The sequence below is a fragment of the Purpureocillium takamizusanense genome, chromosome 14 (genome assembly GCF_022605165.1).
Source record: "Purpureocillium takamizusanense chromosome 14, complete sequence".
NCBI classification, from domain to species: domain Eukaryota; kingdom Fungi; phylum Ascomycota; class Sordariomycetes; order Hypocreales; family Ophiocordycipitaceae; genus Purpureocillium; species Purpureocillium takamizusanense.
The window spans coordinates 93,641-119,985 of record NC_063081.1 but is presented as its reverse complement, the minus strand read 5'-3'; the positions used below and the strand labels follow the sequence as shown (position 1 = coordinate 119,985).

Sequence of the window (26,345 nt, the reverse complement as noted above, 5' to 3'; positions counted from 1 at the left end):
TGAGGCAGCTCACGATGTGGGCAGGTGGTGGAATGGCGCCTGCTACGGGAGGTTCGTGACGCAGCCAGCCGCAACGATGAGAGGTGACAAGACAACACCTGCAGACGATGCAAAATGAAGACTTCTCGTATTGAGGCGCATAAAAATGGGCGGTATAATTCACGCTGGCTCCTCGTTTGGCGTGCCATCGTGCCGGTAGGCTGCGATTTTGAGCAAACTGGGAGTGGTGCAGGGTACGTACGTACGGGTGCGGCAATCGCTGAAAGACGCGTCGCGCTCGCTTATTACTCACGTGCACCCACCACAGCGGAAGCGCATACTGCCCGGAGAAGAGAGAGAGGGAGGGAGTGAGGAAAAGGTGGCCGGCCTATCGACTTGAATGCTGAATGTCCGAGGAAAGCTATACGAACCAAAAAGAGGACGTGCAACGAAGAGCCCTGTGAATCGCTTCGGCATCTCTCTCCCTGCAGCTCACATTATCCCAATATGTGGGGGTTTGCGTTTTGGGGGGTTCATAAGACAAAATAAGCACAACCGTCTTCAACAGCAAATCATCACGTGATGAAACAACAGCGCTCATCCGCCTTCTCTCTCCTCCTCCTCCTCCACCAGGGAGGGAGCGCGGGGTTAGAGATCAAACAACACGGTCTGGTGGTCTAGTGGTATGATTCTCGCTTAGGGAAAACCCTGAAGCATGGCTTGCGAGAGGTCCCGGGTTCAATCCCCGGCCAGACCCTTTCTTTTTGGCTGATTGTGTGCGATGGTAGTAGTTCAAGGGGGGAGGAAAATGTCGCAGTGGGTGGTGTGGATGTGTGGATGTGGGTGGGTGTGTCATTTCACTCTTTTTTTTTGGCGGGGGGAAGGGGAGGAGGGACTGCGCTGCGTGGTGGGACTGAGTGAGGATGGACGCGGGTGGAGAGCGACTGCCAGGGGCGCAGCCACAACTGCTCGTGGTACTACTTCTTCATAAGGGGAGATAGATACTACGTCGTACAACAATGCAATCAGTCGGCCCATCACCGGACTGGAGCGCAGCAGGGATCGAAGTCAACGGTGACAGCTGGCTGATTTTGAGCCTCATCCTACGAGGTACCACAGCACCGTTCAAAGTGTACCTTAGTAGGTACAGTAGGTGGCCACGGTTCGGCGTGATGGAAGAGAGCCAAGGCAGAGAGAGAGGGAGCAAAGGGAGCTACTATACGTAGAAAGAAAGCTGGAATGCCCGGACAGCGCCGTCACGTGGCTGCGCATCCCATCCCAACTTTTTCCCGTTCTGCAGGCCTCCCGGGCAGCTACGTAGCTGGGCAGCTCCTCGATGGATTGTTTTGGTTGCGGGCAGTGGAGGGCAGACAGCCTGGAGTTCCACAGGTCTACAGCTGCCTGCAGTGGATGCCGGCGGGCCTCCCGTCTCGCCTTCAGCGGCCGGGCGGCTCCTCGTGCGGCACGACGGGCGCCGGAACAGCTGCCGCGCGCCTGGCGTGGCGTCGGTGGATCCACCCGCCTTCACCCGCTAAAACAAAGCCGCGCAGCTGTCTAGGTAGTAGGTCGCGCGTGATGAGCCGACGCGAGTTTGGCGTCATCGGCGGCGGGTGGGCAATCTATCTGCCTTTTTTCCCCTGGCCTTTTTACTGTCGCACCGACCTGGGTAGGTTAATTTAGTAGTAGTAGATATGCGAGAAACACAAACACAAACGCCCGCCTTCATTTCCTGTGCGGCTCTGCCACACACACGCTCCCACGCACACCACCTCTTTCTTCCGCCTTCTTCCCTTTCTCTTCCGTTCCGTTCACTTTATTTCCTTTTCTTTCACCATCCCTTCCCTCTCTCTGGTGACGCCCTCTTCTTTCGTTCTCGTGATCGTCTCTCGATTGCGCTGACCACGAGGATACAAAAACCGCCAATCTCGCCGCCGCGTCTTGAGCTCGCATAAAGCCCCCCCCCCCCTTCTCTCCCAACGCGGGAACCCTCTTCCCATTCTCGCAGCCGCACCGCCTGCGCGCGACGTTTCCGTTGCCCGTCATGGCCCCCGCCGTCTTCAACACCATCCTCAACACGCTCTTCAGCCCTCAGAAGCCGGAGGAGTCCAGCGCCCACCCGCGCACGCCCTCGGACGGCGGTGGCGGCGACGACGCGCGCCCGCCGCTGTCGCCCAAAGCCAAGACAACGTCCAAGAAGAACCAGAACCGCTCCCCTGCGAGCACCAGCAATACCTCGACGCCGGTGAGTGCTCCTTGCCTCGCACGCGGACGCGCGCGGTCGACAAGCTCATGGGTGGCGTTTGATGCTGACGGAGAAAAGCAGGTGGCGAAGAGCACCGGCAAGGTGCAAAAGAGAGAGCCCGCGGGCAAGCCCGCGTCGACGCACGAATCTTTCGATGGCCCGTCGACTCCGACGCGCGCGCCGTTGAAGCGCGCCGCCGCCCCCTCGTCGCCAGCCATGTCCGATGCGCCGGCCGTGACGACACCCGAGAGCCGTCCCAAGTCGTCGGGAAAAGCATCTCACGCCGCAGACAAACCGGCAGTCACGGCGCGGAAGGGGCAGCAGAAGAGGCAGCAAACCCAGACGCAGTCCCCACAGCCGCAGTCCCAGCAGAAGCGACGGGAACGAGTCGCGCGGCCGGCCGAAGACGCCATGGAGGTTGACGACGAGCGTCGCGCCGAGACAGACATTGACGACAAGCACGAAGACGAAATCGAGAACAACAACGAGGCCGCCGACGATGAGGGCGATGAATTCTCATTCAAGCGCTTCGGGGACTGGCGCTGGGCGGCCAACGGCACGTCCATTGAGATCGAAGTGGAGTGGGCGGCGGGCGACACGACGTGGGAGCCCGAGGCGAACCTGCACGAGGACGCGCCCGACGCGCTGCTGGGCTACTGGCGCGAAGAGGGCGGACGGCCGGTGAGCCCGACGGACCCGGACGTGTACGACATCCTGCGGGTGCGCGACCACAGTGCGGACCGCAAGCAGCTGCTGGTGGAGTGGGTGGGCTTCGGGCCCGAGGACGCGACGTGGGTGTCGCGGCGGAGCGTGGAGCGCACGGCGCCGTCGGTCGTGACCGCGTACATGAGGGCGCTCAACGAGGACAAGGCGCCGCCGCGCAAGCGGGCCAAGAAGGCTGCCAAGGCGACGATGGCGAGCAGCAGCAGCACGAGCTCGGCGGGCAGGGCCAAGGGCCCGGCGCGGACCAGCAAGGCGACGGCCGCCACCAGGGCTGCCGGCTCGGCTACGGGCGACGAGAGCGAAGGAGCAAGTGTCGCGCCCCCTGCCCCTGCCACTGCCACTGCCACCAAGAAGCGAGGCAGACGAGCGGCGATGGTGCCGGCGAAGCGACGGCCGGGCGTTGCCTACCGCAAGTAAAGGCGCGCGGAGGGGCGGCGACCGGGTTGGGACGAGGCCGGGATGAGGGTGCCGGCCGCGGCCGTGCACCATCACCATGACCAGCAGCAGCGCCCAGCAACGACAACAGCATCACAGCAACAATGACAAGCACAACAACAACAAATACTGTCGCAATATGAAATGCATGCGGCACAGGATGAGGGGCCTGAGACGGCTAGAGGTCAGGGACAGGCGTTAAGGAGTGTGTTTGTGTATAATGGAGACTGTTTTGACGACGAGATTGTTTTTCTTTGCTCTCTCTCTCTTCAGGGCAGGAACGGATCGGGCTGACAACACGAGCAAGCCTGGGGAGCACAAAAGCTGATGAGGCATGGAGCATGGGGTTGGGTGAGCGAGCGAGCAAGGGCACACGCACGCTCTTGACACGGGGGGTTACGGTTACGGCCCAAGCAAGGCACGGGCCTGTGTGTACGATAGCACGTCGATTTCCGGGTGGTTAGTAGTTCATGGCACGGGGCTGCCTGGCTGCGGGCGAGCCCAAGTCACGACGACGAGGACTTTGTCCTGGGTACTTGGTAGCGAGCTAGGGGGGTCCCATGTCCATACACGACTCGCACGGACGAAGGGGTGGGGGGTTCTGAAGTGTGTACGTAGTGGACGAATGCTATCAAGTGTGGGCGTGAGCGCGGGTTTGTTTGCATCATGCGTGTTGTGTGTGTGTGAGAGATGTTGGTGAGACGTCGTGACGGTGACGATGACAGGACGGACGGACGGACGGACGCGGGTCATGATTCGGGGCGTGGTGGTGGAGGAGGAGTGAGGGAACGGGACGGGACGGGGCGGCGTTCACATGGCAGTGCAATGCGGTGGATGGATTGCCGCCTGCCGTGTGCCGTTCCGTCGATCACCACCTACATAGCTACCACTTGCCGCTTGCCGTCCCCGCACGCACGCACGCACTGGCCGTGGATGCGGGGGCGGGGGCCGCTAATAACTTGCATGTGGTTTTTCGTTGTCGATGCTGGATGCATGGATGAGCCGGTGTGGACTGGAGGGGGCCGTGAAAAAGCGAGGCGCTGCGATTGCCAATGCCTTTCTGTACAGCACCTGGACACCTGATTTACCGCAAATTTATTGCCGTCCCTCCACATTTCACCCTTGGGCCAGTGGGAGAAAGAAAAAAGAAAAAAAAAAGAAACAAAGACACAATTGCCTCCAATGACCGCTCCTGGTGACCAAACGGCACTCCTCATCATCCTGCCTGTCTGGCCTGCCTGCATGCCTGCATGCATGCATGCGTCCCTGATCCTCCATTGTCTGATCTTGGGTAAGTAGGCACGTACCACATAGACCTTCTGCCATCCAACTTCAACTCCATTACCCTACCTGTACTCCCTACTGTACTACCAAGGTACAGTAACAAGCAAGTGTCGACGTGCCTCGGCTCTCCAACACCCCCGCAGTCGATCAATCGATCGGGCCATCCATCGCCAGCACGCCGCCTGCTGCTAGCCAAAACCTTTGCCGAGATCGTCCAACCTCAAGTTGGTACTTGTACCCGCCGATGCATCTCCCGTCGCATGCTCGACACTGGTTGATGCGGCGCTGCTGGTCATCGTCGTCGTTGTCATTGTCGTCCTTCCCAGCCATGACCTGCCGCTGTCCCGCCGCTGCTGGATCAACGTAATAATTGAACACTGCGACACTCCGCCGTCACCAAAACTCCTGATCGATCCCTCGCCGCAACACCAAGACGGGCATCACCAGCTACCCATCCATCGCTCCTCGTAATGATGACGCCCGCGACAATAACGCCTTTCGCCGCGGCGCAGCGGCCGATTCGCATCGCCAACTGCTCTGGCGCCGTCAGTCGGTCGTCCCCTGATCCCAGCAAGATGCGGAGTGTGTATAGCTGACTGCTTCTTCTCAGCCGATCCGGCCATACACATGTACAACCAGGCTGCGTACGGCCCAGTCGATGTCATCACCGGTGACTATCTCGCGGGTGAGTTCCCTCCCGTTTCTCCATCACCAGTCTCTCCCGTATAAGAAAATGTAATTCGAGAAAAAAAAAAACTCACCATTGCCGTCGCAGAGGCGACCCTGGCCAGCGGCGCCCTGAGGATGCACGACGCCGCTGAGCCTGGCTGGGTGGCCTCGGCCCTGGCCGGCATCGAAATGTCCCTCGACCTCGTCGCTGAGAAGCGCATCAAGGTTGTCGTCAACGGCGGCTCGCTGGATCCCAGCGGCCTGGCCGACAGGGTTCACGACATGGTACGTTGGCCGACACCAGCGACATCCCCCTGCCTCATGGATGCTGCGGCCTAGATGGACTCGCACTCACTTGCCCTTGCACCCAAGATTGCCCACAGAGGTCTCGCCCTCCGCGTCGCGTTCGTCGACGGCGACAACCTCATGCCCAAGATAGGCGCCCTCCTCGGCGCGCAGAGAAACGGCCTACGGCACCTCGACGCCGACAACCCCGACGTCACCCTCGCCGACGACGCGCTCGCCTTCCTCTCCGACCCCGCGGCCATGCCCGTTGTCGCCGCCAACGCCTACCTGGGCTACCGTGCCGTCAAGCGCGCCCTCGACGAGGGCGCCGACATCGTCATCTGTGGGCGCGTCGCCGACGCCTCGCCCGTCATGGCCGCCGCCGCCTGGTGGTACGGCTGGGAGCCCGACCGCCTCGACGAGCTCGCCGGCGCCCTCATCGCCGGCCACCTCATCGAGTGCTCGACCTACGTCACCGGAGCCAACTTTGCCGGCGCCGACCGCCACCCCGTCGACGCCTTTGTCGACCTCGGCCTGCCCATCGCCGAGGTCGCCCCCGACGGCACCTGCGTCGTCACCAAGCACGACGGCCTCGCCGGCTTCGTCACCGAGGACACGGTGCGCTGCCAGCTGCTGTATGAGCTGCAGGGCGACGTCTATCTCAACAGCGACGTCAAGGCCGACATTTCGGGCATCCGCGTCGAGGCCGAGGAACCGTCGTCGTCGTTGTCGTCTCCCCCCTCGCGCAACACCAACACCAACAGCAAGAACAACAATCACACCAACCGCGTCCGTGTCTGGGGCGTCCGCGGCCGTCCTCCGCCCCCGACCACAAAGCTCGCCGTCTTCTACCGCGCCGGCTGGCAGCTCGAGATCCTCGTCAACGCCACGGGGCTCGCCACCACCCACAAGTGGGACGTTCAGGAGGCGCAGGTGCGCCATCGCCTCGCCGCATGGGGCGCCCTCGACGCCCTCGACGTGCTGGACTTTCAGCGCGTCGGCACGCCGGCCGAGAACCCCTCGTCCCAGCTCGCCGCCACGACGTACATGCGCATCTTTGCCCAGGCGCGGGACAAGGCGGCAGTGAGCGCCGTGGCCGGCGCGTGGAACTACTGCTTCATGGCTCACTTTCCGGGTACGCCACCCTCCCTCCTTCTTGACGCAGCTCCCTCTGTCGCAACCGTTGGGCATTTTGCCATCGCGCGGTGTAGCGTATGGATCAGCATGTTGACATGTTACGTCTTCACAGGCATGCACTGCTCGCTCGACTTCCGCACCCTCCAGCCCCGGCCCTTCCTGGGCTACTACCCGGCCGTGGTGCCCCAGACGGAGCTCGACGAGGCCGTCACGCTGCTGCTGCCCGGCGGCAGGCCTGGCGACAAGACGCCGCCGCGGCGACGCATCGCCATCCCACCACCGGCCATGACCGAACCGCTCGCGCCGCGGGCGAGCTACGACGCGGCGGACCCCACGCCCCTGACGTCGTTTGGGCCCAAGACGATGCGGCCGCTCGGCGACGTGGTCCTCGGCCGGTCCGGCGACAAGGGCGGCAACGTCAACCTCGGGCTGTTCGTGCACACGCCCGAGCGCTGGGCCTGGCTGCGCAGCTTCATGACGCGCGACCGCCTGCGCGAGCTGATGCGCGCCGACTGGCGGCCCTGGTACCACGTCGAGCGCGTCGAGCTGCCCGGCATCATGGCCGTGCACTTTGTCGTCTATGGGCCCTTGGGCCGTGGCGTGAGCAGCTCCAAGCTGCTGGATAACCTGGGCAAGGGCTTCGCCGAGTACATTCGCGCCGTGTGGGTGCCTGTGCCGTCGCGCTTTCTGCACGAGGCGTCGTCGAAACTGTGAGGCGGGGGTGGGAGGGTGGTGGTCGGTGATGTATATGCTACGGACGGGCATGCGTGAGCGTATGTATTTTGTACCAGACAGACAGCAGGGAAGCAACGAGGCGAGAACTGGGCAAAATGTTTTGTGCATGTGTCTGCAGCAGGCAGCAGCAGGGTGAGTACCATTCACATGATTCCCTCGTCATCTTCTCCTGCCGGTAGTGGCACACCATCAGTCCGTCACCACCATCACCACCACCACCACCTGCTGGGAACCATTCGACATGCTCGTCGCCGCCGCCGACGCCTACTAGTAGCGAAACCTCCACCCCCTCTGCATGCCCGACCCCGGCGTCCACCCTTGCCTCTCGTCGAGCTTCCTGTTGAGGCGAACCGACCGCCAGCGGATGGCGAAGCAGCTCACCACGGCGATGGCGCACCCCATGAGGACCAGCCCGCCGCCCATGCGATAGTAGGGCGCCTGGCGCTTGGGGTAAAAGTAGGGGCTGAACCAGTGGCTCGTCTGGCTGAGGCAGTCGGCGATGGCGATGAGCGAGGCCTTTTTCGCGCGCGGCGCGGGCACCACGGTCGTCTCCCACGAGAGCTGGATGTTGAAGGCGCTGTAGGTGCCGCTGATGAGCAGCACGAGCCCGAAGTAGCGCGCGCCGACGTTGAGCGTGCCCATCATGAGGGCGGCGCCCGCGGCGGCGGCGACGACGGGCACGGTGATGTGCCAGGTGGACTCTTGCCGCCGGCCGCAGGACCAGGCGACGAGGCAGGCGAAGACGTAGGCGATGGCGTAGGGGGGCGCCTGGATGAGGTAGGTGATGAGCTTGTTGTAGCCGAAAGTCTGGATGATCTGTGGGCGGCGTGTCAGTGTGTTCATGGATCTTGACATGAAGCTGCGGCAGGTTCTGGATTCTCCCACTCCCCGTCAGGGGGAGAAGCCGAAAGCAGCAGCAGCAGCAGTCGAAGCAATGGAATCATGCAGGGGGGGTCAAAGAGCAACGTACCGAGGGCAAAAAGTCCTTGAAGCTCTGCGCCGTGACGAGCGCAAAGTGCATGAGGCAAAACAGCCACGTGTAGGGATCCCTGGCCGCGGCCCAGACGCCCGCCCAGACGCCGCCCTCCTCCTCGTCGACGCCGCCGTTGGAGACGAGGACGCGGTACTGCGCCATCTCGCGCTCCCGCTGGTCGAGGAAGCGCGTGTTGCTGGGCCACTCGGGGAGCAAAAAGTAGGAGGCGACGGCGACGAGCACGGAGGCGACGCCCTCGATGACGAAGAACCACTGCCAGGAGCGCAGGCCGGCGACGCCCTTCATGTGCTCGAGGATGCCGGCGGCGAGGAAGGAGGAGATGATGTTGGAGATTGTGTTGCCGGCGTGCCAGATGGCCATGCGCATGGGGGATTCTTCCTTGGTGTACCAGGAGGAGGTTACTATTTTTTTTTCTTGGGTCAGATGGAATCATTATTCACAAAGATTAAGAGTAAGAATAAAAGAGGGAGAGAGAGAGAGAATAGACACTGTGTCAGGGGAAGAAAGAAATAGGCGCCAACGTACAAAGAGTGAGAGCCGGGAAAAAGGGCGCCTCGGCCAGGCCGATGAAGAATCTCGCGACGGCAAAGCCAGCGCCACTGCTCTCTTCTCGTCAGCAAGTTTCTTACGTCTTCTCCATGTCTGTCCCCCCTCATATAGCCTTCAGAGTGAAGACAAGAACAAGGAAACAGAGAGTATATCAAACGCACCTCTTCATGGCGGGCATGCAGACCGTGCCCACGCTCCACAGCAGCATCAGCCCCGGCATAAAGTAGCGGGGATTCGACCTCGCCATGATCATGTTGCCGGGGACCATGCCGACGACGTAGCCGACGTAGAACATGGAGATGCCGAGGCTCCAGACGGTGTCGCTCATGCCCAGGTCGCGCTGCAGGCCGGCGAGCCGCGCGTTGGACACGTTGATGCGGTCGAGGTAGTTCATCAGGTACATGGCCGAGGTGCAGGGCATCATGCGCCAGTCGATGCGCCGCCGCACGCGCGCGTTGAGCGACGCCATGTCCGCGTCGGAGAGGGAGCGCAGCGTGGGGAAGCGCTCCTGGATGGCGCGCGGCGTGGTGTATGTGCATCCGGGGGGCAGGGGGAGGGTGGCGGCGAGGGAGGTTTCTTCGATGCGGTGCGCTTCGGCTTTTTCGTCGGAGGGGGGAGGGGTGGTGCTGCCGTTGTTGTTGTTGTTGTTGTCGAGGGCGTGGGGGGTGCTGGAGGGCAGCATGGTGGGCGAAGGATGGGCTGTGACGCCTGTTGTTCTTATGTGTGAGTGTGTGTCTGCGTGTAAGTCTTTGATGGAGCGGTCGATGACGGCAGTCAGTAGTGGATGATGCCTGCTGTCGTCGGGGATGGATCGTGGGTGTTGCTCGAAAGATCCTATCTCCAGCGTGTATATATCCCCGGACGGTCGACTGGACGCACCTCACCGAGACCGCTCTCCCATCGGGGGAGTGGGTGGGCAAGTTTCTATATATCTACCTCGCACCAGACACGGGGGCGGACCATGTTGATCGTGCAACGCCGGCAGCGGGTGTGCACATCAGCCAACATGACGAGCGTGGGATCCCTGTGCTGTTGAACCCCATCATCGTGTGTGTCCGTCCCCGTTCGCACTGCGGTGCACGCAACCTCCCCCACCCCCACTCACTATCTTGTACAGTAAGTAACGTACTTGGTAGAGTAACAGTGCATCAAGTACTCCGTACGTCGTACCTAGTGTTGAAAGTGTAAGCGTGTTGGTCAGGCTGCCGTGGCCCGAGTCCGTCGACCAGTCCTCCTCCTAGTACGGCAGTAAGTAATCGCGCTCACTCAGCTCAGTTGTGGGACGACATGAACAACAACCAGGGGTATGATGGATGGATGGGCGGACGGATGAGGGGCAGATGGGGCCTGCAGGCCGGGAGCGCTCCCGCGGGATATGTGTACATGTATGCGCGCCCCGTCTACTCTCCGGACTTGTGCCCCGAGGGGAACGAAACGAACGAAACGGCGGACGGCATTGGGGGGAATTCGGGTTTTGTCGTTCCGAAAGTCATGGATGTCATGCTGTGCTGCATGTGGCGAGTGAGTGGGCTTTGGGTTCTGCGCTGGTCTTTAATGCCAACGGCGCGGCGGTGGCGGCTGCAAGCAACCAACGGGCAGTGACCGAGGCATGCATGGATGGTGCATCTCGATATGCAATGCCCTCATTGCTGTGTCTCGGGGTGTTTCCCTTTTGCAATCGTCACCCTCACTCACCCATGTACATATGTCCCGTTACATATTTGATGTCAAGTCCGGGTTTGGCGGCGCCATTCATTCCTCCTCGCCAACTTGAAGTGTGTTGCTTTGACCATGGACTTGGGAGGCGTCATAGTTGTATACGTTGGGGGCCCAAAATCGTGCCTCACACGTTGGTCAAGGAAAAGATGCTTGCGCTGCGTATTAAACAAGTTCAATGCAAAGCCGCATGTATTGATGATTCGCATGCCCCAGAAAGCGCCTGATTCCCATGTCTGTACGAGGTAGCAAACATGGCACCCAGCCAACGACGAATACGACGGAAGGGAAGAAGCGCGCGACTTTAGTCATGGTGTACACAAGCCTGCTCCGTCCACACCACTCACGCAGATTACATTGTGTGTTTTGTGGCGATGCGGTACAGTACGGCACAGTCGCATTGCGTCGTCGACAGTGGACGTCCAGCGCCATCACCGTTGCATACTAACATGGTGGCCATCTACCAAGTAACTTAAGTATACGACTTATACGCGCGTCTAATAAACGGCACTAGTCCGACGAAGCAACTTACTAACTTGATAAGTTGTTGGTGTGGACGAACAAAGAAGGGGGCTTCTGCATGCCAAGCCGCCAACCGCGTGGGAGGAGCAGCACGCACGGGGCATGTACTAATAAGAAGTTGGTAACTTATATTGATTAGTTTGTCCTTGCCGCGGGAAGAGACACTCCCCTCCCCGCGTTGGAGAGGGACGTCAGACTGATGACCGGAACCTCTCTCGACTTGTTGCAAAGCAAACCGCCGCCGCCGCCACGGATCGTCAACTCCCGCGGCTCTCAACTGGCTCTCTGCTGCACTGTTCTCGCACGTCGCAATCCTTCCCGCTGCTGCTGCTGCTGCTGCTGCATCGCCCGACAGACACGTGGACGCCCTCGAGCAGCAACAAGGAACGGGCCTTGTTCCCTCGTATAGTAACAAGTCCTGCAAGTGCCGTACTGTACAGCACACAGGGCGGGCAGCATCCGGAGACGATGCCGGCTCCCCACAGGCCGTCCAGCAGCGCGTCTCCGCGTCGGCATTTCCAGCGCCGAGCCGTCGAGGCATGCGCCTTTTGTCGGCGCCGCAAGGCAAGTACTGACTATACTGCACTGCACCGCACCGCACCGCGCCGAACCCCTCGCGCATAGCATGAGACAGACTCCCGAGACAAGCCCTGCCCGCGCTTGATGCGAGCGAGCGAGCGACTTGTTGTTATTGTTTCGTTTCGTAGATCAGAAGAACTGGTCGTAAGCTGACGGCGCAGGGCCAGATCAAATGCAACAACGTGCGTCCCGTCTGCGCAAACTGCACCACCTACGAGCAGGAGTGCATATACGAGCCCATCTCCGACACGGCAAAGGTCGCCGGACGGGCGCGCCATCTCCGTAGCAAGAACAGCAGGCCGAGGTTGGGCGGCGCGTCCCGAAAGGCGTCATCGTCATCATCGCAGGCTGCCGCTCTGACGGCGGCGGTCAGCCCAGCTACTGCTACTGCTGTGTCGTCGTCGTCGACGCGGGAGGATGAGCGCGAGAGCCCCCGCGTCGACGGCGGTAGTGAAGAGGATGCGCCGCCTCGTGCTGGCGCCGCCGGGAGCCTGAAAGATGCTTCGCAGGAGGCATCGCGGGCGCCGACGGCCGAAGAGGTCCGCGTCGCCAGGATCCTCGTGTCGGCCAACGGCGTGTCCAGCTATCACGGTCGCACGAGCACCCTCTTCGAGGACAGCAATCCCCCGGACCGTCCTGCCGGCGGCGACTGCCGGCCTCGCATGTCTGACGACTGGGTGGAGCGTGGTCTCGTCGCCGAAGCCGTCCGCCAGTGTAAGTAGAAGAGCACTTGACCTCTCCCGAGTATATTATATCATGCGACTCCTACATATATATATCGACGACGACGACGACGGACGGACCCTTGATGGGGGGCGCGCGCCACTTACGACGTCCAAGCCAGCATCGTGACTAACAAAGTGATTGCAGGCCAACTCGAGGAGCTCAACTACCGCGAGGGCAAACTCGACTTTGACGGCGTCGAGCCCGAGCTGGGCATGCACCTCCTGTCGCTGCATTGGAACAGGCAGCACCATTCCTTCCTGCTCACCCACCGCCCGGCCTTTATGCGCGACATGGCCTGCAACGGGACCTACTTTTCCAAGCTCCTGCTCAACGCCATCTACTTTGGGGCCAGCAAGTTCTCGCCGCGCCTCGAGGTCCGCCGCGACGCGGGAGACGTGCGCACCGCGGGGTGGCGCTTCCGCGAGCGCGTCAGGGAACTGCTGGGCGGCTCGCTGGACCGCAGCGACGTGACGACCATCCAGGCCCTGCTCGTCATGACCAACTCGCTCTTTGCGCTGGGCGATGAGCGCAGCGCCGCGTGGCTGTACTCGGGGCTGGCCTTTCGCATGCTCATTGACCTGGGCATGCATGTCGACCTATCTACGACGGGTCGTTTTTCCGACGAGGACCTCGAGATTCGCCGGCGAGTCTTTTGGGGCGCGTTTGGTGAGAAGTTCAATTCATTTTTCAAGTCGGCTGTATGCGTTGCGTTGCGTTGCCGAAAAGTACGTGCTGACAGATCGTCGTGTGTCTATGTTGTCTAAGTCGTGGACAAGGTGCAAAGCCTCTATCAGGGCCGTCCCGTCAGCCTCAAGGAAAACGACGCCCTGGTGCCCATCAAATTCCTCGACAGCTACGAGGAGCTCGAGCACTGGCAGCCCTTTGCCTATTCCACCGCGGCGGGATCCGACTATCCCGGCTCGCCGGCGTACAGCATATCCACCTTTACGTGTCTCTGCAGGCTGTCCCTCGTTATGAGCGACATTCTGAGCTGCATCTACACGGAGCGAAGCTTTTCCCAGAGCCCGGCTGAGCTGTCCACCATGCTGGGGAGGCTGCAGCGTAGGCTCTGCGCGTGGAGGAGCTCGCTGCCTGCCCACGTGCGGTTCGACCCGAGCAGGCGCCCGACAACGGACGCAAAGGCCGTCCCTCCACCGCCGCCGCCGCCGCACGTATTCAGCTTGCAGTAGGTTCAGAATCGCTCCAAGTTACTTGCCATGAGGAAGTGTTGCTGCTGACGAGCAAACAAGTGCCATGTACCATGTGCTCGTCATACTACTGCACCGGCCCTTTGTGGCGGACGGTCATCTATACAGCACGTCGCGATCCATCTCCGTCGAGTCCTTCATCAAGTGCGCTTCCGCGGCTTCCAGCATTGTCTTGCTCTTGCGCGCGTACCACTGCGCCTTCTCCGTGCAGCGAGCGCCGTACCTCATCTCCTACGCCACGTACGTGGCGGCGACGATACACTCGCGCATTGCGGCCAAGCGCGGGCACGAGTCGACGGCGTACAGCAGCCTGGCGACGTGTCTCGCCGTCTTTCAGATCAACCAGGAGACGAACCCGGCCGTGCGGAAAGCGACGCTGATTGTGCGGAGCCTCATGAAGAAGCTCGGCGTTGTCATTGACACCATTCCCGGCGATGCGCTGGACATGGTGGTGGATCAGACCGGTGGTGGCGCGAGTGGCCAGGCGGCAGAGTCTGACGACGACTTGGACAACCGGGGACAGGAGGTGGCTCTAGGCGCTGAGCTGGAGAGCAACGTCGGACGGCAACATGACGGCGGCGACGAAACGGCCGTTGCTGCGACGCGGGATGGAGTTGTCAGCTCCTCGCCCACGTCTGAGTGGGTGGATGTGGATGGCATCATACAGAGCTTCCTCCAGGAGGGCGACGCGACTGCAACCCGATATGCCATGATGGATGCTAATCATCATCAGCTCCCGCCGGCGGCTTCGTGGTCCACCACACAGCGGACTCCCACGGCCGGACTAGAAGAGCAGCAGCAGCAGCAGGACCTCGGGCCAGGACCGAGCCAGTACGAGCCGAATACCGGAATAGCCCCGACCTCGCTGCCCGTGCCCGACACCGGGTACAACAACAACAACGCTGCCGTGGCTAGCTATGCTTGGCAGACAAACTGGAGGGCGTCAAATAACGAGCCTGGTTTGCTGGAAGATCCACTGTTCGGCTTCAACAGCGCGTCGTTGGGCAACATGGCCTTTACGGGTTGGTGATGTCTGTTGGTTATGTTGTTCCCGCGGGAAGACGTCAAGGGCGTTCCCGCGGAATATAACCCACTGATGTCGCCTCACCCAGCAGCCGGCCTTGACAGCCGAGGGTACATGTACATGATACGAAGCCACATCGCGTACGGTGTCTACGCTGTGTCGGTCGGTCGTGTAATAATTGATCAAGGGCGGCTTTGCGTTGCGGGCATTGTCGTCGTGGTCGATTGATGCTATAGTGCTGGGTTTCAAGTTGCCCTGCAGGAGCAAGCACATGCACTCTCTCAACTGCCAGCACCGACGTCCAGTCCTTCAACTCCATGACAACGACGCCTTGGCTCAACCGCTCCCATCATATCTTGAGGGCGGTCGCCTGCAAGTTTCGTCGAAGACTCTTAACGTGCGGCGGGATTGGGATCGAAGAGCAACTTGCCCCGCGCTTATGCTCACGGGCGCTCCTCGACATGGCTATCCTCGACGTCGCTGCGCATCCGCGACGCACGTGTCGAACGCTGCCGTCCGTGCTGATGAGGGCAGGGACATCGAAAGGCCTGTTCATACATCGAAAGGATCTCCCGGACCAGCAGAGCGACTGGGCGCCGCATCTCATCGCAGCACTCGGATCCCAAGGCGCCGACCCCCGGCAGATCGACGGCATAGGGGGCGGCACGTCGACCACGTCCAAGGTCGCCGTCGTGGCCCCTTCGAAACGCCCGGGCATCGATGTCGACTTTATGTTTGTCCAGGTCGAGGTGGGGAAGGAGTCTGTTGACTTTACTGGCAACTGCGGCAACATCCTCTCCGGGGTTGGGCCGTTTGCGGTCCAGGAGGGACTGGTGAGGCCGGTGGCTGGGCGGAACGAGGTATCACGTCTCGAGTCTTGAGCATTGAATTACAACTTTACTACGTATATTATAGTTACTGACAAAGACGTAGGTAGACGTCAGCATCTTCAACACCAACACCTGTCGGACGGTCGTTGAGACTCTGGCTGTCGACGAGGACGGTCGCTTCCAGGAAGACGGAGACTTTACCATCCCCGGGGTAAACTCTCCCGGGAGCGAGGTCAGAGTGGCCTTTGTCGACCCTGCGGGCAGCGTGACGGGCAGACTCTTCCCGTCGGGACGGAAGCAGGAGGTGCTGACTGTGAGCGCTCCGCCTACGCTTGGCGAGGAGGTTGGTCGCTTCGACGTCCGCGTGACGCTCGTGGACGCCGCCAACCCGTTTGTGTTGGTCGACGCGGCGTCCGTTGTGGGCCCGCTATCATCTTGCCCCCTGTCGTCGGATCGAAGGGACGTGCTGGTGGAGGCGATCCGGCGCGAGGGCGCGGTGGCTATGGGGTTGGCTGCTACGGTGGAAGCGGCGGCCAAGACGCGCGGCACGCCCAAGATTGCGCTCGTCTACGCGCCGACGGCAAAAGCTGCCATCGACATCGCCACTATCGACGCCGGGGACGGGGACGGGGACAGTAAGGAGGCGGGGTCCGTCGCAGCGGAAGTAGACGTTTGGGTTCAGGCCTACTCGATGGGCAGGCCGCACCCGAGCGTGCAGCTGACGGGCGCCGTGTGCATCGCCGCGGCGCTCAACGTTCCGGGCACGGTGGCGGCCGAGCTGTCGTCGACGAGGCGCGGTGGTGCTGGTGCTGGCGGTGCTGGCCATGAACGAAATGGGGATGATGATGATGACGCCCATGGACGAAATGGGGACGATGGCCCCGCCGCTGGGGGAAGGGGAACTCACGGATACGAAGCCGAGGCGGTGATTGCGCACGGCAGGGGGAGCGTCGCTGTGGGAGTCGTGGTGGGCGCGGATGGCGGCATTGAGAGGTGCGTGGTGTCTCGCACTGCGCGGAGGCTGATGGAGGGGGTTGTGCGGTACTACATTTGACGCCTTTTTTTTTCTTTTCCAGTTTTTCTTTTGATGTTGAGGAATAGAAGGAAGCGTGACGCTGGATATTTGTTGTTGAACTGAATAGGATAGAGAGGGATTAGAAGAGAGTAGAGAGAAGAGTGCCGTGCCCAGATGTCTGACTGATCACATATGCAACCTGAAAGGTCAAGTACTGCACCACATGCAGTGCATAGTCTCAAAGAAATGTGCTTGCAGGATCCTGCTGTGCGTCAATGCATGAGTCCTGGCAGGCAACGGCTGGGAAGCGCCGCGGCGCGCGCAGAAACCTCTTGTTGTGAGCGCAGCGTACGTAGCATCGGAGACTCTCAGGCCAAGCGACTTGACGCAGGCCGACCGTGCAGAGGACGGACGCTGCTTGAAAAAGCCTGCGATGCGCGCACGAGACCAGACACCAGACCTCCCGCCGGCTGCGGGGACTATGTAGTAAACCGAGGCGTTGTGGGTGTTTCCTGGCGTGCAAAGGCGTCAGATGCATCGCGCAAAGGCGTTTGGTGCATCGTGGTAAGGCTGTGGCGTTTCATGTCAGGAGTTGACCCTATGTAGGTTTTCTCGAGACACGAAACCAGCAGTGCACGCGCCATGGGTGTACCAAGTTATCATTATTAGTATTCACGCTCACAGCACGGCCCGGGCCAGCTTGGACATCATCTCATGTTCGACAGGTCCGTGAGATGGAGACGTGCCGCGCGGCCCAGACATGTGCTGGGCGATGATCGTTCGCGGCCACAACTCGCGCGACAACCGGGAGAGGCGGGCAAAAGCATAAAGGGGGAAGAAAGTCTTCCACTGACACGAGGCCAGGCAACTAACTAGTAGACGAGACGAGCCTGGCCTTTCCTTTCTACGTTGGCCACTTTCGCCGCCGCCCCCGCCGCCGCCAACGCATGCAACCATGAAAGCTGCCATCATCGTCGTCGCCCTTTTCACCGCCCTCACAGGAGAGGTAAAGTGCACGCCCTCCGCCCTGCTGTTTGCAGCGGCTACCAGACGCGAGGGACGCCGCCCCAAGCTCATTCATCACTCCAGTCGCTGACGCCTGACGGCCGTGACTCAATGAATTAGGCTCTGGCCCAACCGACGACCGCACCCAAAGAAGATGGCGCAGCCTCACCTATTATGGCGGGGGATCTTATCAGCCCACGGAGCCCCAGCCCTAGCGAAAGTGAAGAGGACCGGCTTCTAAAAGACTTCCCGAAAATTGAGTGCGGTATTTGGGTAAGCACCAAAAAAGAAAACGATTATAAAAAGGCCCTAGCAAAGGCCATAACGTCCTACACCAACAAGGGCGACGAGGGCGTGTCTGTGACGCCGCACGCTTTCCAAAAAATTAGTTGCTGGGATAGATTTGGGCTATGGTGGGGTGATGTAAGTTGAGCCAACAAACCTTGCAACACTTTTTGACCCAGCTGCCATGGATGGATTATTACGACAGGCACGATTGCTAACATCGGCAAACCGGCTCTCAAGAGCAAGTCGAGAGACCATAAAACCGTGCCGGCGAAAGAGATTGCGAGGGCTCTCAAGGCTATGAACCCCGTTTCTAAGAAGCTATGTACGGCAGACAAGAGAGATGCACACTCGTACTCGATTACCAGCTCGGAGGGATGGTACGTTTTATTTAGCCGTGCATATTTCATAGGCTGCTGAGTGCGCCGCGAGTCATGGTCAGTACGGGTTGAGTAACGTGGGTTGTCTTGGTTGGACAATGGGGGAAGCGTCTGGTGGCATTGATGGCGACTCCTTATATGCCGGTGCAGGTGCAGGCCTCTCGCGCCAAATAGAGCCGGCGAATGAGTTGAGACTTTTCGGGCGAGCTGGTGTCGATCCTACGCTAGTGTCAATATGAACATGTTATGTTACTGCTTGCTCCGCTCCAGTCTTGGTGTTGAGGAATGGACAAAAGTAGGGCGCTGGGTGTTTGTTGAACCGAACAACACTATAGAGAGGGAGTAGAGTAGAAGAGTAGAGACCGTGCGGTGCGGTGCCATATGTCTGACCGATGATGCAACCTCAAGGTTACTTACTGTGCTCCTCGGTGCATTAGGTTGTCTCAAAGGACTTGCTGTTGCTGGGTCCTGCTGTGCGTCTTGGAGGCGTAACTTGTCGGCGGCCAATTCTGAGCCGTCGACGGTGCATTCATTGATTCAGAGCCAAGCGATATCCCAAAATCCAAGCTGCATGTGATGGGCCGCATCGCGAATACCGAACCGGGCGAGATTAAGTGGTAGTGGCACAGACGGGGGGCTATGTAACAGGAAAGGAGAGACTCTCAGGCCAAGTGACATTCAAGGGTTAGCCTTACAAAACGCCTGCGATACGCGCACGGGAAGGGACATGTTTTCGCCTTGTCCCACCAGACGCCGTGGAGGCTATGTAATGATCCGAGGTTCCTGGGGCGTGCAAAGAGCGTTTGGTGCACCGTGGTCGGGAGGCAGGCAGAGTGTTTCACAGGGACTGGAGTGGGCTTTTTTCTCGAGACACGAAACGAAACGACTCTTTAAACTCAGTGCACGCGCCATGAGTGTTTGATAGTAGTTAGTTATTATTATGCACCCTCGCTTCACAGCACGGCCCTGGGGCTGGGGCTGGGGCTTCGACATTGATGCACGACAGCAAGGCCGTGAGAGAATCGAGAACAATAGTCGCGCCGCCACAATACTGGGCGATTACTACCGTATTCACGGCCTCGACTCCTGCGACAACCGGGCGAGGCCCCGGTAAAAGAAGTATAAAGGGCGATGCTCTCCGCTGGCCGGGCCAAGCAGTGACATTGAACCAGACAAGCCTCTACCGTCAGTTTCGCCGCCAACGCACATATACATTCATGAAAGTTGCAAGCTTCCTCGCCCTTTTCGCTGCGCTCACAGCAGAGGTAAAGTACATGCCCCCTCCCCTCCCGCCTGCTGTTGGTTTTGGTTGCAGTGCCGTCTGGTGCTCCGAGGAGCAGGGGGGCCTGCCCCAACAAGTTTATTATGATATGACTCGCCGACGACTGACGCCTTGGTGACTTGAGAATCGATTAGGTTTCGTGCCAACCGACGACCTCGTCGTCGTCGTCGTCCGATGATGGCGCAGCACCACCCTCCTCACCCATGACGGGGCATCTCGACCGGCGGAGCCCCAGCCCCAGACTAAGCATAGAAGAAAAGCTTTTGCAAGAGTACCCGAAAATTGAATGCGGCCTCTGGGAGAGTTCTAATGAACACGAGTACGACAGATCGCTGAGAAGCAACCTGAAGTGGTTCGCCAGGCACAACCTGCTGAGCTTGGGGACTTCAAAGCCGAAAGAGTATGTGAGAATTGGTTGCTACAACGACGTTGGGGTGTATTATTATGATGTAAGTTGAGCCCAGACCGTGCACCTTCCCTAGTTGCCTTGGACATACCTTACCCCCCCCCCCCCCAACATAGCACCTACCATGATTTAAAACGACATGCACGACGATGACTAACGAATCGGCTCTCAACGTAAGCCCGTGACGCCAACCGAACATAAGATCGTGTCGGGGAAAGAGGTTGTGGATGCCCTCGAGGTGATAGACTTCCTTGCTGCGAGGTCTTGTGCTCGGGACAAGATTAGAACGCATTCGTACCAGGTTTTCCACTCGGATGGATGGAGCGTCATCATCAGCCGCCGAAAGGGCACATCCTGCTGAACGACCCAACCACGAGTTTGATCAACGTTGGGTATCTTGTCGGGCAAGGGAAGCGTTGGCAACCCGTCACTCAACTCCTGATGCCCAGGCTCTCGCGCAATAGAGACCGGCAAATCGAGACTTTTGTTTTACAGGTGGACTTGCATCCTAGACTAGTATATGAACGTGTTACGTGCTCGCTCCAAGTCTTGATGTTGCGGCCCTCGAGGAAGTGGATGGGACAATCTCGATTCTCACTCCGAAACCATTGGGAGTACGCGTTTGTCAGTGCCAGGTTCCAAGCTCTGGGGACAATTCGGCATCACAGACCCTTCCCTCCAGTCGTCCGAGGCCCTGCTCGTGCCACCGTGCAGACTTGGCGGAGACGCAACCGAGCCCGAGCACTCATGCGATCCGTCTGGGGAGGTGAGGTGACGAGGGCAGGTATTTCGAAGGAGGCGAGCCTCTGCCTGACGTGAGCTGGGGACCAGTGGGCGCGCCGAAAGGAGCGTTGCCGAGACTTGCTCAACACGGACGCTTCTGCGCCCTTTGCCTACGGGGCTTTTGTCTTTGGGAACCTGGTGACGATTCACGGTATCCTCCAACAGATAGATAGTCTTGGCTAGAGTCTCCTGTATTGGCTTCGGGTATGTGGGTGTTGGGGGCACCGGCATCGACCGAAAGCTCACCGCTCCGCACTGGCTTCACTGTCTGGGAGCACAGACCAAAGTCAAGTCGGCCCAGTGTTGATGGCGGCGAGCATGGTCCTTTATCTTTCACGGAGGAATCTGCGGTCCCACTGGCCACATCAGCCAGGCCTCGTGGCTCGTGCCATGCCGCAGACTCGACGACACCCGCGATCCGGTCGAGCCTGCGAGTGCCTTCAGGGACGCCCCGAGCCCCAGTCGATCCCCGCGCCTGTACGATGCCGGGCTGCAGAGCGCGCATGCGCTGGGGAAAACCCGCGCGAGTCAGCATCAAGTGCTCTGCCTCGACCGTGGCATTAATGTGGAGCATCGTTCAAGCGAGGCCTTTGTAACCTGGGGTGCTGCGCCTTGTTCTTCAGCAAGTGGCTGGAGCGTTTGAGTATGGAGGGGAAGATGCTCGTTGAGGAGGAATAGCGCTGTGCTTGCAGTGCATCGTGGCCAAGGGACCGCGCCAGACGCAGGTCTTTTTTGTTTTTTTGAGAGCATGATTGCAGACACTTACAGCGATAACTCCATCAAGCTGATGTCGTATGGCGGGATGAGCTTATGCACTCATTTGAGAAGGTTGTCGACTTGTGTGCCTGCTACTTGCAGAGCAACATTGAGAGCGTGATTCTGTACAAGATTGATGCGATGCCATCTCAGCACGAGGCTGAAGCTCGACCTTTGCTTGCAGCGCTCAGACAACAAGGCGCTCGCCGCGGCAGAGGGCATGGCGCAGACATGGACAGGGACTGTCATCATAGCTGCAGATGTTGCTAGTGTGCGCCAACTGTCGTTTGGGGAGGGACATGTTGCGTTTGCTGCGCTTTAGCCTAGGTCGCGGATGACGGCGCCCAGTCACAACTCGTTCTCCGGGAGAACCAGCGGAAAGTCGGTCGACCTCTTTGCTGTTTGGATGGCGCATCAAAGTGCGTATGGAGTTTGGACCCGACGTTTTCTCGAGTGGCCCAAGGTCGGCGATGGTTACGAAACGAACCGATGAGTTCCTGAACTCCTCATACAGCGGAAAGGGTGCTGACCCCAGTCGCACCGCCTCGGGGCTGTCCTGCAACGAGACTACCTGACGGCGCTGTTGATCGGTGAAGCCGAATGTCCGGGCTGTCGTCGTCCATCGCAAATGGCTTTCGACCCCCCTCGGTCATGCCTAGCTCCGTAGAAAGAGTGCAAGGCAAGAACCCGTTGAGTGTGGCTGAGCAGGGGGACCTGCCGATTCAGCCGGAATACTGGCACCATGGACATTGCGGCGACAGGTGTGGCATGGCCTCCTCATTGCGACCCGGACAAAGTCGTGATGTTTCAGACGGTACAAGGAGTGGGTGTATTGCAGCGCGATTTGCATCTCAACGTGGAGGGGCAGCATTTTACTTTCTTGACGATGAAGGCTTCCCGGTTTCACGCAGTTCGCCGCTGTCATAAATTCGGGAACGTAGGCAGCGAGATCATCGCCTTGCTCGAACCAGGCGAAACGTCTCGTGCGTCCAAGTGAGGCGGAGCTCCTCATGATACCGAACCTGTAACAGTGCGAGTCGTACTTCCTCCAAAACACTTGGATGCCAAAACAAACTGCGGACCAAAAATCTCCACTTGCTCAGGCGCTACGCAGACTCGCGCGAGGGGAGCGGTCCGTCCCCGTAGAATACAAATACGATCATCTGTCCAGTCCCATCTCTCCTCGACTGAACATTTCAAACACATCTCACATTCAGCAACAACTTCCCCCAGATCTAAGACATCTGACAAGTATAGCTTTTCTATACAATTATACTCTCACAACAACAACAACAACATCTTTCAAAATGGTTCGCTTCAACGTGGCTCTTCTTGCTCGTACGTTTAAAATTTAACCCAACATTTCTGTGATGCCCCCGCAAAAATCACAATTGCCTGCTGACACGCCTTTACACCAGTGAGCGCGACTGCCCTGGCGGCGACTCTTCACAATGACCGCCGTGAGCTCGAGGCTCTCGCTGAGCCCGACCTCATCGGCAGGGACGCGCCGCTGATGGACTTGGAGAGGCGCGAGGGTCAGAAACAGGCTAGCCCCGAGATGCAAAAGCTCAAGGACGAGCGAAAGGCCATCTCGCCTGAGCTTAGCCAGGCCATACAGGCCATGAAGGACGCTAGCAAGGCGGCCGAAGCCGCCATTCCCCAGGATCTCAAGCAGAAGGAGGAGGACGCATTCCAGAAGGTCAAGGCCACGCGCAAAGGCCTCCCCGAAGACAAGAAGAACCAGCTCAAGGAGAACTCGAAGGCGATTCAAGCCCAGAGGAAGAAGGAAAAGGCCGCGGCTTCTCCTTCTGCCCCCGCCGCCGGTGCCCCGGCCCCCTCGGCCCCGGCTCCGGCTCCGGCTTAGTTCTAAACTTGCTACAAGAACCCTGCCGGGGATTAACACTTCTGCGATATACGGAACGTACCCAGTTACATGTTTCGTGCTTGCAAGATGGTTGTCAGGGTGTTTCGCATTGGTTCTTGTTAGGAAACCCAGTTTTCGATTAGTTTCAACAACAGCAGCGAGCAATAAATGATGGCTTGATGGTGCGATCAGTGCTAATCGGGCTCGAACGGGACGCATTGCATTACACATTCTAACCGGACCTCCAGAGGGAACTGAAGCTGCCAGGCGGATGTCTCCCCAGTAAGACCCAGGAAGTAGATTCCTCCGTTTTCACACAAGCAGTGGCAGTCCAAGTCAAAGTTCTGAATGGCCAGACCACGTCGCTAAAATAAAAGCCTTAAAATCCCAGACAAGTTTCATTTCTGTCTAGATATGACTATTGACTCTGCCCACAATTGGACTGGGCGACTGTATACAATTCTGGTACGCTGAAGCTGCGAAAAACGTATGCTATAGGCGTAAGCATCCGCCTCTTTTTTTTTTGTTTTTGTTTGGCCACTCCCGGATAAATCACTGGTTTCCATTGTAAGCAAGCAGGTTAGGGGTACCACCCTTGATGCCGGTAATCTTGTTTCTGGTGGCGAGATCCTTAATGCGCTTGGTCAAAGCGGCCGGCGTGCCAATGTTCTCGGCAACGGCAAGGTAGATGGCGAGACCAGCAATGTGAGGCGTGGCCATAGAGGTGCCGGTAATGGAGTTAGTGGCCGTGGTCGAGCCGATCCAGGTGGAAAGGACGTCCTCGCCGGGTGCGTTAATATCGACGACGCTTCCGTAGTTGGAGCCCTGCTGGGAGTTCCAGTACCACACGGCCCAGTTGGCATTCACGGCGCCGACGGTCAGAGCGTTGGGGCCGCGGGCGGGCGAGACGTTAGAGGCATCCTGGTTCTCGTTACCGGCGGCGACGACAGATAGAACGCCGGAGCGGAAAGCACTCTCGACGGCATCGTCAAAGGCACGCGAGACGGGACCACCTGCAATACGCGTTAGGGCTAAAGAAAGATAAACTGAGTATGTTCTGGCAAATACATACCAAGGGACATGTTGATGACCGAGCGGGACTGGCGTTTCTTGCTGATAATGTCCTTGACGGCCCACTGATAGCCGTCGAGGATGACGGAGGTGTCGGCGGTACGGCCCTGGAAAACCTTGACGGCGATGATAGAGGCCTTCTTAGCCACACCGTAGCTCTTAGAGGCAATGGTTCCGGAGACGTGAGTGCCGTGGCCGAGAGTATCCTCGAATTCGCCACCGGCGGCGTTATAGCCCTTGGATGCACGGCCCTCAAACTCGACATGGGCAGTGTTGACTCCGCTGTCAACGACATAGGCGTACGCGCCCTTGCCGGCGCTGCTATCGTAGACGTAGTCTAGAGAGCCCGAGTTGCGGTGCGAGATTGTGCCGAGGCCGTAGGTGGCGCCGGACTGGGTCGTCAGGTCATACAGAGTAAAGACCTGGTCCTCTTCGACGTAGGCGACCTGCTCGCGTCAGAATCATGTATGTGATGCGTTGAAAAGCTGGTGGGCGAGCAAGCAAACCTCATCCTTGTTACGGATCTCCTCAATGGTGGCAGCGTCGAATTGGCCAGAGTATCCGTTGTAGGAGCCGATCTCGTACTTCTTTCCGATACCGGCGAGGTCGAGGCCGCGGCGAGCGATGCTGCGAGCGTGGACGTCGCCGACCCACTCGAGGTGAGAGTCGATATCGCGGGCGGCAATTCCGCTCTTAAGGGTGATGATGTACTTGCCAGAGCCCGATGGGACAGGAGAGGCATTGGCAAAAGGGGCAGCAGCCAGCAGCAGAGCTGCCAGGTTCTTGAGGATGGCCATTGTGTGAGGTTGATGGAACTGCTACTGATGAATACTGGGTTGAACACACACACTTTTGGACAATGAAGAATGGGCCGGCTTATATAGACGTATTTCGACGGTGAGTATTTGGCTATGATGAAGCTACAGTTACTCCCTCGTGCCCTCCCCCCAACTTCCTTATTCGCAATCGACAAGCCACTTAGACAGCTTATAGATTGCGAATCGACACGAGCTAGCGCGTTTGAGGGAGGCCAGAGTCTCCGAGCGTAGCCTCCTCTCAGCGACCTTGAAAGATCAAGCAGGTGGTCGTCTATTTCGCAATTCTTGCGTATAGTGCTGTGCTCAGACTCCATACATACTACTCGTGAAGCCCGTATACTGCCTTGGTTGCCGTGAGGGCTATCCGTCTGCCGGATAGGGTCCGTGAAGAGCCAAGCCCCCCCGGGCCTCGGCGCCCCACGCCGGATGGCACGCGCGAGACTTGCAACTTTCTCTTTTGGGGAATCGGGCTCCCCCGCCAATCCACCAAGTTACGAGGATCCACTCGGCGCCGGTTGTTGCAACTCCTCCTGCTCGAAACAACAAGCGCGGGGTCGAGCAGCTTCTGTAATGGGCTCTGGTGCCGATTACGCTAGGGAGCTGCGACCTTGGCTCGTGTCCGAGCGCCCGTGCTCGCGAACCAGTCGAGGAACACCCCAACAAGGCGCGGTAGAGAGTCGTCGTCGACGAGAAGGGACAGAGATTATCACGATGCCAACGCCAACGCCGCCGCACTGGGCTGTTGTTGGTCGGCACCTACGGATAAGCTTACTCGCGCGGCAATCATGAATGAATGATTGACAGCCGAGGTAACATGGTTACTTCATGTTAACCCCCACGCCGGCGGACTCCGGATCTGCGCCATTGCGCCGCTACATGACAAGCTGCTCGAACTGTCGAACTTTGTAAATGATGCCCGGCAATCACACTGCGGAGAATCGGCGATATTGATGTCGTGCTCGACGGTCGCGCGGAGCCGCTCCATTTTCTGGTCCTGCTGCTGTTGGAACGAATTGACGGCCCAGCGTTCGATGGCTTTGCCT

General features: G+C 59.3%; 7 protein-coding genes and 1 non-coding gene across 8 annotated transcripts; 6 read left to right on the top strand and 2 right to left on the bottom strand.

The window, feature by feature from the left end:
• Positions 1 to 645: 645 nt before the first annotated feature.
• Positions 646 to 736, top strand: JDV02_010735. The gene has a single exon. It is a non-coding gene; the product is annotated as a tRNA-Pro (tRNA).
• Positions 737 to 1,555: 819 nt separating this feature from the next.
• Positions 1,556 to 4,017, top strand: JDV02_010734 (uncharacterized protein). The gene is made up of 2 exons (XM_047992493.1): positions 1,556 to 2,221; positions 2,300 to 4,017. Exons 1-2 carry the CDS (start codon positions 2,021 to 2,023, stop codon positions 3,359 to 3,361), a joined length of 1,263 nt encoding a protein of 420 aa, XP_047848507.1. The 5' UTR covers positions 1,556 to 2,020; the 3' UTR covers positions 3,362 to 4,017.
• A 732-nt stretch (positions 4,018 to 4,749) lies between these two features.
• JDV02_010733 (uncharacterized protein) lies at positions 4,750 to 7,472 on the top strand. Its single transcript, XM_047992492.1, has 5 exons — positions 4,750 to 5,212; positions 5,274 to 5,348; positions 5,439 to 5,617; positions 5,705 to 6,752; positions 6,867 to 7,472. Exons 1-5 carry the CDS (start codon positions 5,134 to 5,136, stop codon positions 7,466 to 7,468), a joined length of 1,983 nt encoding a protein of 660 aa, XP_047848506.1. The 5' UTR covers positions 4,750 to 5,133; the 3' UTR covers positions 7,469 to 7,472.
• A 105-nt stretch (positions 7,473 to 7,577) lies between these two features.
• Positions 7,578 to 10,540, bottom strand: JDV02_010732 (uncharacterized protein). The gene is made up of 5 exons (XM_047992491.1): positions 10,203 to 10,540; positions 9,194 to 10,140; positions 9,009 to 9,082; positions 8,460 to 8,884; positions 7,578 to 8,305 (listed from the first exon to the last, which is right to left on the bottom strand). The coding sequence occupies exons 2-5, from the start codon at positions 9,712 to 9,714 to the stop codon at positions 7,757 to 7,759; spliced, it is 1,569 nt and encodes a 522-aa protein (XP_047848505.1). The 5' UTR covers positions 9,715 to 10,140; positions 10,203 to 10,540; the 3' UTR covers positions 7,578 to 7,756.
• Positions 10,541 to 11,933: 1,393 nt separating this feature from the next.
• Positions 11,934 to 14,813, top strand: JDV02_010731 (uncharacterized protein; the record flags this gene model as incomplete). The annotated part of the gene is made up of 5 exons (XM_047992490.1): positions 11,934 to 11,954; positions 12,011 to 12,563; positions 12,720 to 13,241; positions 13,341 to 13,761; positions 13,826 to 14,813. 5 exons carry the CDS (start codon positions 11,934 to 11,936, stop codon positions 14,811 to 14,813), a joined length of 2,505 nt encoding a protein of 834 aa, XP_047848504.1.
• A 455-nt stretch (positions 14,814 to 15,268) lies between these two features.
• On the top strand, positions 15,269 to 16,824 carry JDV02_010730 (uncharacterized protein; the record flags this gene model as incomplete). Its single annotated transcript, XM_047992489.1, has 2 exons — positions 15,269 to 15,667; positions 15,741 to 16,824. 2 exons carry the CDS (start codon positions 15,269 to 15,271, stop codon positions 16,689 to 16,691), a joined length of 1,350 nt encoding a protein of 449 aa, XP_047848503.1. The 3' UTR covers positions 16,692 to 16,824.
• A 5,994-nt stretch (positions 16,825 to 22,818) lies between these two features.
• On the top strand, positions 22,819 to 23,600 carry JDV02_010729 (uncharacterized protein). The gene is made up of 2 exons (XM_047992488.1): positions 22,819 to 22,887; positions 22,968 to 23,600. The coding sequence occupies exons 1-2, from the start codon at positions 22,857 to 22,859 to the stop codon at positions 23,411 to 23,413; spliced, it is 477 nt and encodes a 158-aa protein (XP_047848502.1). The 5' UTR covers positions 22,819 to 22,856; the 3' UTR covers positions 23,414 to 23,600.
• Positions 23,601 to 23,965: 365 nt separating this feature from the next.
• On the bottom strand, positions 23,966 to 25,281 carry ALP1_2 (Oryzin; the record flags this gene model as incomplete). The annotated part of the gene is made up of 3 exons (XM_047992487.1): positions 23,966 to 24,426; positions 24,486 to 24,930; positions 24,991 to 25,281. The coding sequence occupies 3 exons, from the start codon at positions 25,279 to 25,281 to the stop codon at positions 23,966 to 23,968; spliced, it is 1,197 nt and encodes a 398-aa protein (XP_047848501.1).
• Between the last annotated feature and the right edge of the window lie 1,064 nt (positions 25,282 to 26,345).